The 14,530-nt window shown below is 47.7% G+C and overlaps 1 protein-coding gene across 5 annotated transcripts in view; it reads left to right on the top strand.

The window, feature by feature from the left end:
* Positions 1-14,530, top strand: part of atp8a1 (ATPase phospholipid transporting 8A1) — a 95,873-nt gene that overhangs the window by 13,373 nt on the left and 67,970 nt on the right. For all 5 annotated transcript variants that reach the window (XR_013133949.1, XM_077021387.1, XM_077021388.1 and 2 more), the window contains exons 2-3: positions 7,185-7,299; positions 13,551-13,650. Coding sequence is in view for 4 of the 5 variants with exons in the window: in XM_077021387.1 (XP_076877502.1) it covers positions 7,185-7,299; positions 13,551-13,650 (215 nt within the window). In the remaining variant the exon portion in view is untranslated. The remainder of the gene's footprint in view (positions 1-7,184; positions 7,300-13,550; positions 13,651-14,530) is intronic.

Raw genomic sequence — 14,530 nt, 5'->3', positions numbered from 1 at the left:
GTTCTGTGCCGTTCTGCTCTGCTGCACCACCCTGGTGTAGTACTGCAGCCTCGGCTTCCCAAGGCGGAGCGTCACATTAGCTGGAGGACGATGTTATTTCTCCCAAGCTTCAAACAGATGCGTTTCTGCAACGTAGTTTGTCACTCTGTTGGCTTGGCTGGGGTTCGGTGTGCTGGGGGGTGGGGTGGGTGTATACATGGACAGATGGATGGAATACTGATGGAAGATGACTGGATTGAGACGTAGGTGACTCAGCCTCTTGGCGCGTGTTCACCACATCACCTCGCGTACTGCTCAAAAACAAACGGCTTACTTGCTGACCTCACATTGCCATTGGGTCTGTAGATTAAATCAGGGTTAAATCCCTTCCATCGTGACATCATCGCTAAAGCGCCTTCGCAGTCATGTGTTGGATAGCGTGTCTGATGTGGTGTGGGGGGTGGGTGTGGCGCAGTGGGGGGGGGGGGGGTCTTTGGTGTATGTCTGCTACTGTGGCTTTGAGGGAGGGGTGGAGGAGTCGTGCTACGAGATGATTTTATTCAGGTCAGCAGAACAATGGTTGACAGGCATTTCTGTGTTCTTCAGTGTTGGCCATTCTGACTGTGTGCAAATGGCCTTGCGACTGACATCTGTGGGAGGGACTGAACCATCCGTTGCTAATTAGGGAGCCATTTCCCTACATTATTTATAAATTCTCTGATCAATTATTTACAGACTAATATAATGAATAGGCTTGTTTTTGTGGAGAGAGGCCTTTCCAATGAAGGGAGCCATGTTTAGACTCAAGTGAGGTCAAGTTGTGACTGGGTCTGGTTCTCTTCTGCTTCCTCTCTCAACCTGATACACACATACAAACACTCTCCCATGCACACACACACACACACACACACACACACACACACACCATGCATGGACGGTAACATTAAACCACCTGTCTGATATTGTGTTCGTCCCCCTCATGCCTCCAAAACAGATCTGACCTGTTGAGACTCCACAAAACCTTCTGAAGTGTTTGGCACAAAGACGTATGGAGTGGATCATTCGTGTACCACAGCGTGTGTGTGCATGCGTGTGTGTGTGTGTGTGTGTGTGTGTTCTCACTGCACGGATGGGTAAATGCGGACGACAAATTCTGATTGGGGTGAAAATCACAATTGGCAAATATGGCAGTTTAAGATTACAAGGTGGTGCATTAATCATACTTGTTTTTCCCCAGCAAATCACACAGATGTTCAGTCAGATTGGAGTTTGGAAGCCAATTCAACACCTTGGCCATGTTTCTCAAGCCAGTCCTGAATGTTTGCAGTGTGGCCTGGCGCATTAGCCTGCTGGCCATGCCACAGCGGGTGGGGACTCTCTGGTCATGAAGGGATATACTAGGTAGTAGTGTTTGGTTGGGGGGGGGGGGGGGGGGGGTGAGACGTCCCTCATCCTTAAGCTCGTCAGTTTTTCGTGGTCCTTATACATCAACTTTAGAAATGGACTATTCACTTGCTGCCCAGTATGTCCCATCATTCCACACTGGAAAATTATTCAGTTCACTTACCAGTAGTGTTAATATGTCTGATCAGTGTGCTGATACACACCTGTGCACACTTAGGTGCACGCGTGCGCACACCCACACGTGAAAATGTGTGTTCTGGCTCTTGTGAAGTACAGGGGTGTGCTCCCTGAAGGTGAGGTAGTCAGAGCAAACATCTACTGCCTACAAGGGTCCAGACTGGGCGTGGTTACTTTCCTCAGCCTTTGTTATACACACACGCACGTACAAAACAAACACTGTGTGTGTGTGTGTGTGTGTGTGTGTGTGTGTGTGTGTGTGTGTGTTTACTGAAGGACTCCATCATGGTTATTTATTTCAATGTGAATTTAATAGTTTTCTCCTCTCTTGTCCCCTACATCCTAGGGAACAATTTATCTTACATAGCATAAAATTAATGCCACCTGAGCAATATCTGTAGATTCAGATAAAATGTCTATATATATATATATATATATATATATATATATATATATATATATATATATATATATATATAATATAAAAAACACGGCTCTATGGACTTGAAATTTTGCCAGCTACCTCATTAGAATCAAACTCCCCCGCAAACGTTTGGAGTGTGATATCTTTTAATGGCTTAATGCAGAAACATGGACAGATGTGTGCAGGTCAAACGTGCGTGTGATTTTTGCTTTGAGTGTTGTCATACAGGCTGTGTGGCACAGGGCTCATATTTCTCAGTGCAGAAGTGCTGATCCGAGTCCTGCCTTTCACATCCTCATTACGGTCATGAGGCATGTGATTCTCCAGCTGCAGGGTGGAGTCTGTTGTAAGCCCACGTGGTTCTGGGGTTTATTTCCAAATTTTCAGCATGTCTGCTGAAGCCACACGAGATCTGGTGCTGCAAAGTTTCACGACATGGTGATGCTCAGAGTGAACAGCCTGACAGTAATGTGAATGTTCATTCTTTTTTTTTATTCAATCTGGCTCATCGTATGCACCACGAAACAAGGGTGCTGCCATCGTGTTCGCTTTTTGAACAACCAGTTTAGCAGCAGAGACAGGACATCACGTCATCAGAGGGAAATACACACCCCTCGTGTTGGAAAACATTCCACAAAGTTTAAAAGGGTATGACTGGGAAGTTGCAGTACACCATATCTTGATGTAGATTTAGCAGAAAATTTCAACCTCAGCCTACTTTGGCATATGGGGGGAAAAGGGCCCAAATACATAAGAAAAAATCTGATTGGACTTCCTATATATCCTGTTTGTATTTCAAAATCAGTGTGGAGAAAGGAATCCAGAGTGACCAGCTGCAACACGTTTTGTCTTGTACCTTTAACTGTCAGAATTGCCAGGAAGGCCATAATTTTAAAATGACGGCTAGATATCAAACGTTAGCCAACATTATTATCAAAATGTTTGGGTCTATAGCCTACTATTATCATTAATAATGCACTATAAAGGAGGAGTGGCTGACGTTGTCATTGTGTAAAGACCTAGATGGTACTGGTGACATGGGCCTTGTGTTAACTGTGCCAGCTACAGTCACTGGGGAGGCCAGGATAGATCTGTGTTGGGGAACGTAGGTAAACAGGTAAACATAAGTCCATGTGGACCTGGCTTCACCAAGTACGCGTAAATGGTACCAGTGGGTGTGGGTACGGCTTTAGCTGCTGGGAAGTCCATGGATTTTACAGGTTGCATATGTTAATGGCGTAGTGCTTTTAATGAGATGCTGCTCGGTTTAAAGGGAGCTTGGAGGAGCCCGAGGCAGGCATTCCAGAGCTTTCTTTTGAGCCTTCTGGTCTCTGGGGCTCAGCTCAGCAAAACAGTGGAGAGAAGTTCTTACTTGATGACTCCTGTGACCGCTGAGAAGAGCTCGCAATGCTGTGGTTGCTGGAATGTGGAGTGAACGCAGCCCTGTGTGAAGCTTTATTGGTTTGGCATATGATTTTACACTTTATCCTGTGTATTAGTGCTATTACCTCCTTGTTCTGTATCAGTCTGAATCAAATATGTATGAGCTTGTCAGCTAAATGTTAAGGCCAAACCCTGATTACAGTATTGCTCTTTCCAGAGGGCTTTTAAAAAAGTGACTAATGGATGAGAGCAAAACTTTTAGTCATAAGCCACTTGGTCTCTGCTAATATAATAGTAAATTTACTGACTATTAAACATTTTGGTAGGTATCTAGCTAGCCTAGAGAAAGCTAGGCTAAAGAAAATTAATGTAGCTAGCTAGAACCCACTTAGCTTAAAATAATGTATCATTGCATCATAAAACCATGTAAAACATTTAAATACAGATTTTTTATGTTATTTGTCATGTGGCCTACCACACAATAGCTTTTTGGCATATTTGCAATATTGATTTAAAAACCAGTAAATAGAAGTATGCAGTGTGAATCTGTGCCAAGTGTAGAGTTGTTTTCCCCCCATGGTGTGGGCATGGGTTGTTTTTCATTGCAAGGCTTTGAGTGTATTTGGGTATCATTAATGAACAGGAGTGCAGCTATCGGCCATACAACTTACATCCACTGCCAAAAGGGGAAGTATTCGTTTTTGGGTGTGGCATAATGTGCTAACATTGAAATCGCCCCAACCGTTTGCTCCCTCCATTTTGCGGATGGGAAGCTAGTGGATTAGCATTCGTATCCAGGGACATGGCTTGGCCGCAGTGCTCCAGTGAATACGGCACCGAGTGCATATTTAGGCGTGTTCAATAATGATCAGATGCTACTTGACGCTAGAGAATGGGGTCAATATTATGAGCTCAGTGCTACATTACGATGAGATTAAGCCAACATTAAGCCTGTAGGGTTGTCTAAGACCATTTAATCTCCACTGCAGGCTACACTTTACATGTTTACATGTGTACGTGTTTACAGCCATCATTAAATCTGAACACATGACGACTTGAATCAACAAGCACATTTACATAAGTTTTCAATTAAAGTATCTTGCTGTACTGTATGTGAAAGTTTCGATTTTGTAGATATTCTCATCTTCGATTTGTTTTCAGAGAACCATGATTTGTGAGGCTAGGTGATAAAAAAATAAATAAAATTACATACAGATTACTGGTAATCACGCTTTGACATTGATATTTATGCTGTGTATTTTTACTCAAATGACCGCACTCACACCCTTGACTAGCAGTTCCATGGACCCCATAGAGGCCAGATGAACAGAGACGTGGAGGAACCACTTGACCTGCAGCACTCGGTTCCAGCTGAAGCCTTTCGCAGGCCGTGCCTTAGTTTACTGTACTCTGCCTTTGAGCACCAGCCTGCTAAGCACCGAAGGTCTTTGTCAGCTGTACGCTGGATTATCCACTGATGGGGGTTTTTCAGTGGCTGATCACCTTTTACCAGAGTACATCAGCTACATCCAAGAGACTAACTGATGGTGACACTCATGGAATTGAGGCTCAGCTATTTCTGAAGAAGCTTGTAGAAAGATTTGCCATGATCAGCGGAGTTCTGAGCTACTGGGTTGATTGGATGAAGCAAAATATTCTAGATTATGCTCCATGCCTCCCAAGAGAAATCTTCAAAGCAACATTGCCACAGTGTTTGGGAGAATATTACATAAACAAAACATGCCAAATTGATTCCTCAAAAACACCTAAGCAAAAACTAGGGAATCTTAGTCTTTTAGTCATCACTATGTGCAGAACTCTATCTAATACTTAATGCACAATACTAAGACTGGTGGCTTTGTACAGTGATGAGTTTATTAGCATTATTTCAGGCCTCCTAGACGCCTCCAGGCTGTGAATGAAGTCATAGCTGACGGCATTCACAATGCAGGACCTCCTGTATGAAAGCAAAGAGAAGCTGACAACAGCAGCCTTCCAGTTACCTGAAGAAAACACCACGGGCACAGGATGTATGTCAGGATTTCCACAAATGTGAGGCTTCATGTTGGTCAGAATATATTTACTGGAGCACACATCTTTTCCACACAACAGTTTATAATGTCAACATTGATTAAAATATTACAATTTACACAGATGAGTTAGTGATCTGAGTATACATGCATTTATTTACATATTCGAATTTACACTGATACCTGCAATACCAAAAATATTTAGTTCTTAATAAATAAAACAAAGATTTGGTAATTCATTGTGGTCCTGGTTTAATCAAGTGAGCCCCCTTATGCAGTCTGTAACTAAATATTAAACAGTGAGGGGTGAACATGAAACACTACAATGAAAACTAGAACCTTAAAATCTAAACGGAACATGACCATTTACTATAATATTAATTACAGATAGAACATTGTTGATTACTTTATAAAGTAAATGTTCATTATACTTAACAAAATGGCTAAATATTTTTAGTATTTGTCAAAAAAATTACAAACTTTGCATATTTGTCAATTTATTAGATGACCTAAAGTTGTTGTGTATATAGTTGGTGTATAACCTGTTACACATGCCACTGGTGTCTGATCCTCCACTCATCACGAGGCAGTATGTGATCTCAGCACTGCTGCTAATAAAGTATCATCTGGATGTGAGACTGAAGCCGTGATGTGATGAAGGGGGATGTGATGGTGTGGCTACAGTTGGGCTTCAGTTTGTAACCCTGCACCTACCAAAGCTTACACCTTCCTCAGGCTGCTCGGTTGGCCTGCGTATAACCTGCGACCTTCCACACCACCGCATGTTCCCGTGAATGAGTAATAGTTTGCCTGTTGGAAAGTTCTCAGCAAACCCAGGGGAGTGTGTATTTGAAATAAAACCCGTTAGACCTGTGAACAACCTCAGAGTACACAAAAAAAAACCCACAAGAGCAAAGTTGCTCTCATGCTGTGAACCCTGTGTGTCTTCAGGGACAACCATGCAGAGGGCCACTGCTTCCTAGATTAGCTGCACCTCTGTCTGATGGGTACTGTGGAACCTTGGGTGAAGGTTCTTCTTAAAAGAACAAGGAACATCTCTGGATGGGCTCTGATCGGGACTTTATTGGCAGTGATGCCAATTCGGCGTCATGGCAGAAGTTTGAGGTGTTTTGCTTCTTATGTGTTCAAGATCTTTTGACTTTGGCAAAAGTCAAAAACACACTAAAGTCTGAACACACTAAAGTCTTGATGATACAAGAATCTGTGCAGAACGTGGGATGCTTGGCAGACTGGGTTGAACATCAGCCTTCAAATACACAACATGGCTGGTGGTCTGATGTAGAACGTGACCCTGTTTGCTAGTGTAAAGGCTGTGATGAGCCTGCGTATTCTTAGCTCCTCACCGTGGTGCTGTCAACTCTGAGACAGCAGAAAGTAATTTAAAGTCTTCATTTAAAGTGCAGGTTCTCTCTCTCTCTCTCTCTCTCTTCTCTCTCTCTCTCTCTCTCTCTCTCTCTCTCTCTCTCTCTCTCTCTCTCTCTCTCTCTCTGAAAGCCTAGCCTAGCTTTCAGTAGCAACAAAATAAATATATAAACACATTTTTAGAAATTATTGAACTTGAAGCCAGCAGGCTGGAATAATCTTCTGTTTGAAGCAGGAATGTCTCTTGAAGACTTCCTACACCAACATGTAGCTTTTTCAGATACTTATGTAGCTCACTGTTCTGGTGGTGTAACATAGCAGCTAGCTCAGAGAAAGAAATCTCTACTTTAGCCGTTCAACTGACACTCACCCTTCTCTTTCTCTTGCTCTCACTGTCATTTCAGGGTATGAGAAGACGGAGGATGTGTCTGAGAAGACCTCTTTAGCTGACCAGGAGGATGCCCGACTAATATTCATCAATCAGCCGCAGTTTACCAAGTTCTGCAGCAACCATGTCAGGTGAGGCTGAGTGAGTCTGGCTTTACGATCCTGCATCATCACAGCGCCACCTGGGGCTGGTAGTAGATGTTTGTTTGTTTTTAACCCCCCCCCCCCCTCCCCCCCATGCTTTTAAGTAATAACAAAGCAAACATTGTGTTAATGTAATACAAGGCAAGTTTATTCATGTAGCTCCTCTTTGTATACTGCGGTCACATAAAATGTCAGAATACAATGAAATGAAAACAAAGAATATCATTTAAGAATAGCAGTATTGTTGCTATAGGAGGAAACATTAATCTCCCAGCCCTTGAGAGAGGAGATCGGATTTCTCTCAATCCCCGAGCCGATGCCAATCTTCTCTCGTCCCACTGTAATTTGGTACTATGTTTTATGTCAGAAACGTCTACAAAATGCAGTTCTTCTGTTATCTTCTGTTAGGCATTGAATCTTTTTTCCTGTTGGTGAGTTTTGTAGAGGTGCTGGTTAGGATGTGTTGCACACGGTGACTGTTGCCCAGAAACGCTGCCAGTGTGCACGCTTCCCTGTGTCCTGTTTTAAACACAGCGTCACTGGCACAGCCTACTAAGCAGTCTAAACCCGGCCCGTTGGAACCCATACAGGTGAGAGGAGGTCCGTTTGGAGAACCTCGCAGTGCGTTCCCATGGAGCTAGAGGCTCGGTTTCATTTTGAATCACGGCGCTTGTTCACGCACGCAGGTGTGGTCGCAGGCTGTTGTGGGCCCTGCTCTGCTTGTGGGCTCACGTGAGCCCAACGGGCCTTCGTTAAAGGACGTGTGGGAGACGCCCTGCTCTCAGACTGGTGGAGAGGGGAGTGTTGCCATGCTGGTACACCTCTGTGGCGGGAGGGGGGCAATGCGACCCCACACAGCAGCCACGCCCAGGAACACTGCAGCAAGGACCACTAGAACAGGGGAGGGAGAGAGAAAGAGGGGGGGAGAGAGAGATGGGGGAGAGAAAGAGGGGGAGAAGAGGGGCAGGGGGAGAGGAAGAGGGGGGAGAGAGAGATGGGGGAGAGGAAGAGGGGGGAGAGAGAGATGGGGGAGAGAAAGAGGGGGAGAAGAGGGGCAGGGGGAGAGGTAGAAGCGGGAGAGAGTGGGTGTATAGAAAAAGAGAAAGGGGAAGAGAAGATAACTGAGATGGAAGCGGAGGGAGGGAGGGAGGGAGGGAGGGAATGCATATTGGGGTGAGGGAGTTGTTGGGGAGGAGTGGAGCAGAAACGCGAGTTGCCTCACAACAGTGCGGAATTTTTGCCGAGGAGGCAGCAAAGTTCAGTCAACTGCAGTAATACAGGCAGAGTGGTGGAGGTCAGAGGGCAGAGGTCAGGCTTGTGGAGACACACGCAGGCACGTTCTTGTAGCAGTTCAGAGCTGCTTTTGTAACTGTAAGGTGGTTCACTCACAGAAACGCCACACCGCTTCCTGCTCCACCCTTAATGGCATGCATGGAACATTTCAGGAAGGTGTCGCAGCTCGTGGATGTCGTGCCTAAAACGTGCGTAGAAGGTGGGGGGTGAGAAAGCAAAAATGGCGACATCACTTCATTTTCACTGCCTTGCCTCCTCAAGCGCTAAAACACACACACGCGCGCACACACACTGCTGCTCTGATGCGTTTTTCATTTTCACCTCTATTTTGTGTGTGTGTGTGTGTGTGTGTGTGTGTGTGTGTGTGTGTGTGTGTGTGTGTGTGTGTGTGTGTGTGTGTGTGTGTGTGTGTGTGTGTGTGTGTGTGTGTATGTGTGTGTATGTGTATGTGTATGTGTATGTGTATGTGTGTGTGTGTGTGTGTGTGTGTGTGTGTGTGTGTGTGTGTGTGTGTGTGTGTGTGTGTACAGAATGTCTCTTGGCCACTGTTGCACTGCACCATTCAGCAGCAGCTGAGTTCTCCAGCCCAGACGCCCCAGTTCTTCTGCCCTCGGCCTCCACGGGCCTGCTGTGTGTGTGCAGGAGTGTGTAGGAGTGTGCAGGAGTGTGCAGGAGTGTGGGTCCATATCCCTCCTGCTTGTGTCCTATACTATGTTCTCCTCAGTGGGCACTGTGGCTGCCAGTGCAGCGTGGGTGTGCAGGTGTGGACGCCTCCACCCGCTCTCACAGCTCCCCACCTGTGTGGACGCCTCCACCCGCTCTCACAGCCCCCCACCTGTGTGGACGCTCACGCTCACAGCCCCCCACCTGTGTGGATGCCTCCACCCGCTCTCACAGCTCTCCACCTGTGTGGACGCCTCCACCCGCTCTCACAGCTCCCCACCTGTGTGGACGCCTCCACCCGCTCTCACAGCTCCCCACCTGTGTGGACGCCTCCACCCGCTCTCACAGCTCCCCACCTGTGTGGACGGCTCCACCCGCTCTCACAGCTCCCCACCTGTGTGGACGCCTCCACCCGCTCTCACAGCTCCCCACCTGTGTGGACGGCTCCACCCGCTCTCACAGCTCCCCACCTGTGTGGACGCCTCCACCCGCTCTCACAGCTCCCCACCTGTGTGGACGCCCACGCTCACAGCCCCCCACCTGTGTGGATGCCTCCACCCGCTCTCACAGCTCCCCACCTGTGTGAATGCCTCCACCCGCTCCCACAGCCCCCCACCTGTGTGGGCGCCCACGCTCACAGCCCCCCACCTGTGTGGACGCCTCCACACGCTCACAGCTCCCCACCTGTGTGGACGCCTCCACCCGCTCTCACAGCTCCCCACCTGTGTGGACGCCTCCACACGCTCTCACAGCTCCCCACCTGTGTGGACGCCTCCACCCGCTCTCACAGCTCCCCACCTGTGTGGACGCCCACACTCACAGCCCCCCACCTGTGTGGATGCCTCCACCCGCTCTCACAGCCCCCCACCTGTGTGGGCGCCCACACTCATAGCCCCCCACCTGTGTGGGCGCCCACGCTCACAGCCCCCCACCTGTGTGGACGCCTCCACACGCTCACAGCCCCCCACCTGTGTGGACGCCTCCACACGCTCACAGCTCCCCACCTGTGTGGACGGAAGTTCTGCTGGTGGCGGCCTCGGTGGAATCTGGTGACCTCTGGGGTTGGAGTCTCGCGTGAATAAACTTCTCACAATCTGACGTCTTGTTTTCTTATTTTGTGTCCAGATCAGATGTTATGCTGCCAGCATGTTTCCCAGTTACAGCCACACTGCAGTTGTTTGAATGTCTCTCTCATTCTGATTTGCCCTCGCTTTCTACCTCTTTCTCTCTCTCTCCTCTTTCATCAACCCACTCCTCTTTTATTCTCTCTCTCCTTTCATCTCCCCTCTCTCCTCCTCCCTGTCTCCCTGCAGCAGTATTATTGGGTCGGTGCAGGCTGAGCAGATCCTTCCGCATGGTCAACTAGTTTGTTTGTTTGTTTGTATTTTTGTTTGATTTACACAAGCAATCAACCACTCTTAATAAATAGACAGCCCAAGCACCGCTGTGATCATTTCTGTCTATCACAAACCTCAGACAGACCCTCTCACCGTTACCCAGCGTTCTCTTTGGCATGTAAGTGCAGGAGCGTACGCGTGTGATCTCCAGCAGGCCACAGCTTTCTCTGCTGTAAATAATGCAGCATTTGTAAATAAACCCCACGGACACAAAATGACCAGCAATTAAGCTAGTTGAGCCTCCCCAGTGAGTGACAAAGCGCAGAGCAGAAGGTCCTCTCGGCTTTCACATCAGAGGTGCAGCGCTGCCGTAGTTCCTGGCTGCTCTTGCTGCTTTTATGACCTAATGCAGAGAACTGCCCACGTTAACGGGGATGAAAAACGACCCGCTGTGTGTGAGAACCCAGAACGTTGCGAAAGGTGGATGACGGGCGGAGACAGCAGCTCTGAGGGGGGGACGCTACTCCGCCGGCCGCTGCGGCTTGCGTGAAGCATAACGGGCGTCTGCAGATCAAATCCTGGACCGGAGCCAGAGAAAGGAGAGAGATCGGAGTAAGGCGAGCCCCTGCCAGAGCTCCAGAACTTTCCATCTCGCATTGTGCTTCTAATTGGCTGCAGTGTGTCATTGTCCGATAGGGATCTGTGAAAGGCGGATCTGTGAAGCATGTGAACAGGAAGAAGGGGGCTATCACTTTTCACTATCTGTCTCTACAGTGGGTTGGAGGGTGTGTGTGTGTGTGTGTGTGTGTGTGTGTGTGTGTGTGTGTGTGTGTGTGTGTGTGTGTGTGTGTGTGTGTGTGTGTGTGTGTGTGTGTACGTGTGTGTGTGTGTGTGTGTGTGTGTGTGTGTGTGTGTGTGTGTGTGTGTGCGTGTGTGTGCATGCAGGGAGTAAGCGAGTGTACGCAGGGAGTGTGTGTGTGTGCATGGTGCATGTGCGATTCTGTCTTCCTGTTGCTGTCTCTAGCCTTTTAGATTGTGTTGAATGTTCTTGTTTGTTTTTTCTTATTCTGAACTGCAGTTTATTATTTCCTGAAAAGTAAAGGGCATTAGAAAATCTCCCTTATTTCTGACTCCTCCGTGGCCTTATGTAGTCTGAATTTAATTTCAGATTCTAAAATTTTTAATTTTACCTCTTACTGCAATTTGTCAGGCTTGAGAATGCTTAGTCTGGACCAGCTGTGGAAAGTTCCTGGTTGTCTGTTAGTCTTGAGCACAGTAGGGGTTTGGGTCAAAGGTCGAACGCCAGGTCAAAGGTCACAGAGATGCTGGTCATCACAGAGTTCCTCCACGCATCTCCCCTCCAGGTTTGTGAAACCTTTGGCAGCAATCCCGAACTACTGGGTTGTCTCCAGTACGTTTGTCTTCACAGCTGCCATCCAAACCACCACAGGCTGTTTCCAGTCTCTTTGAACTTCCTGAACTGTCAGTCAGCCCTCCACTTTTTGATGAAGTCGCCGTAGGAAACGACTCCAACAAACTTTCATAACCTGTGACTGTGAGCAAAGTCTGAATAATACAGTGACAAGTAACTAAATATCTCGGATCCACACCAATATGTGGCATTTCCTTTTGGAGAATTGCCTCCTGGGATTATTGGTTCAGTTTGTCTACTGACAATCCATAGGAATGCCTTGGTATAATCAGACTCTCAAAAATGTCCTCACCTCTACTTATGTCACGCACAGCCACCAATGAAAGTAAATCCTCTCTCGTAATTCCTTGCACAGAAGCTGCCAGATGGCTGTCTTATATCTGTTGCCTCATCTAGGGCCAGTGACTAGAACTCGAAATCTGTTCCAGAATCGTTCAGAGACTGTGTAATGTCTTATGCCGTGTCACCAGTGCGGTCCGATGCGATCTGGTCTAACGTTCTGGAGCGGTTTCAGGGTTCGCGGAGCTGACGCCAGGCAGCAGCAGGTGTACCCTCCGTCACAACCTCGCCTTCGCAACTCCGCCTCGGGCTTTTTGCGATCAGTCGACTTGCCGCTCAACTCTGTCACGCTGTCCAGATCCTTACCGCTGTGCAGTCCAGTTATTCCTGAATACCTTCAGTTTCTCTGCTCATACCATTACTTGTAGAGTAGGATCATTTGCATGTTTATTGTAATGTCTTTGCATATTTCTTTTCAGAAGGCTTCACCACAAATCGACCACACTGGCTTTACTTTCACTTCAATGAAAAATAAATCCATTGTTCATTTTTTTTAAAGACTCATCATCGCTTACAAGCTAGATCTTATTGGTGCCAGGGCTGCAGCTATTGGATAAAAACTGCAATGACTTTCAGCCGATTGGATCATTTTGAAATGACTACCAATAGCTACAGCATGAACCATAAAACATTCAAAAGTGCAAATGAAAATGGTGGACCAACTACCGTTGAGTGGAGGGCGGTTTATTTGCTTCAGGCGGGACCTGAACCCCACCCTGGGTGTACAGACTCCAGCACATATATCACCCTAAAAAGCCTGTGCTGTCTGCCTGTGCCCTAATGTGGGCATAAATCAGACTCCAGCCTGATGAAGACTCTGCCAAGCTTAATGCCAACATAGCTCAATCCTGAACTTCCCGCTGCCTCCAAACACTCACCCCCCCCTTTGGTGCTGGTCCAATGCTAATCATGCTTTAGACCTCTTTATGCCTCTCACCCACTCTCCATTAGTGTTATTGACTCCTCTTGTCCATTATGGTGCAGACAGCAGAGAGGGGCTGGCTGGGTGTGTTATGATGGGGTTTGTTGGGGTTCGGTGGCCTTCAATGGCATTTAGGGGTGACCTGGACATGGGTTTGCTGCTCTGGGTGGAGATGGGTCAGCTGCGATGAGTGTCCCTCACTCCGTACTGTCTCTCCACTCTCACCCGCCTCTGTTTGTGTTTCCATCCCCAGCACGGCGAAGTACAACGTGCTCACCTTCCTCCCACGGTTCCTCTACTCGCAGTTCAGAAGAGCCGCCAACTCCTTCTTCCTGTTCATCGCCCTGCTGCAGGTAAGACACGGATCCCACTCTGGCCTCTCCACACCCTTGTAGACCTCCACCTGTGGTTTGGCCCACCTAAGAGCAGGTCTACAAGTCGTCTGCTGCGTGGTGTTCAGGTTCTGTCGCCTGAACTTCTTGCGGTCACCTTTTACACCGATTAAATTTGCATTGCAGTTTTAGAAATTCTATCTTAAAACTTTAACCCATCTTTCTGTCTTTTTACTCTGGTTACTTGTAGCCCTGTTTTTACGTGCAGCTGTAGTACTGGTGCCTTAATGCAGGAATAATGCCACATTACAGTGAGGCCACAGGAACGTTTTATGTTCAGCAGGTTATTGCTAAACAAATAATTTCAACATAAAAAAAACTATGTAAAAACATGACCAATTAAAACACGAGCAGTACTGAAGAACTGTGGCGGTGTGATGAGCCGTCTACCTCTGGCAGCCTCGTATACTGTCTGGTGAGCTTTTACTGTGCTCACCTGAACCGACGCCCTTCGGGGAGAGAATAGGGGAGAGAGAGAAAGAGAGAAAACGCTTGAAGGGAGAAGAGAGGGCCAGGTTAAAGAGCAGGTGGTCTGTGCTTCTCACTACCCAGCTGTGAGTGGGTACTACGCGAACTTGGGAAGCGATGGAGAGAAACAGTAGAGGAGTTAGGAGTGAAAGGGGGGGGGGGGGGGGCAGCAGGCACAGGCCTGCAGTTTCCTACGCTGCTTCGGTCATTTACACAAACCGTGATTGCAGAGCCAAGCCTGGTCCATCTCGCTGCTTGCCAGATGTTTGGCTGCCCCATGAAGGGAGTGAACCAGTGCCACAGTCCAGAGGCGGGCCCTGCCGGTACCGCAGTCCAGAGGCGGGCCCTGCCGGCCCCCTCGCCGCAGGCCCAA

This window comes from Brachyhypopomus gauderio, chromosome 11 (genome assembly GCF_052324685.1).
Source record: "Brachyhypopomus gauderio isolate BG-103 chromosome 11, BGAUD_0.2, whole genome shotgun sequence".
Lineage (NCBI taxonomy): Eukaryota > Metazoa > Chordata > Actinopteri > Gymnotiformes > Hypopomidae > Brachyhypopomus > Brachyhypopomus gauderio.
The sequence above is the reverse complement of the archived record's forward strand: the minus strand, read 5'-3'. Positions and strand labels throughout refer to the sequence as shown.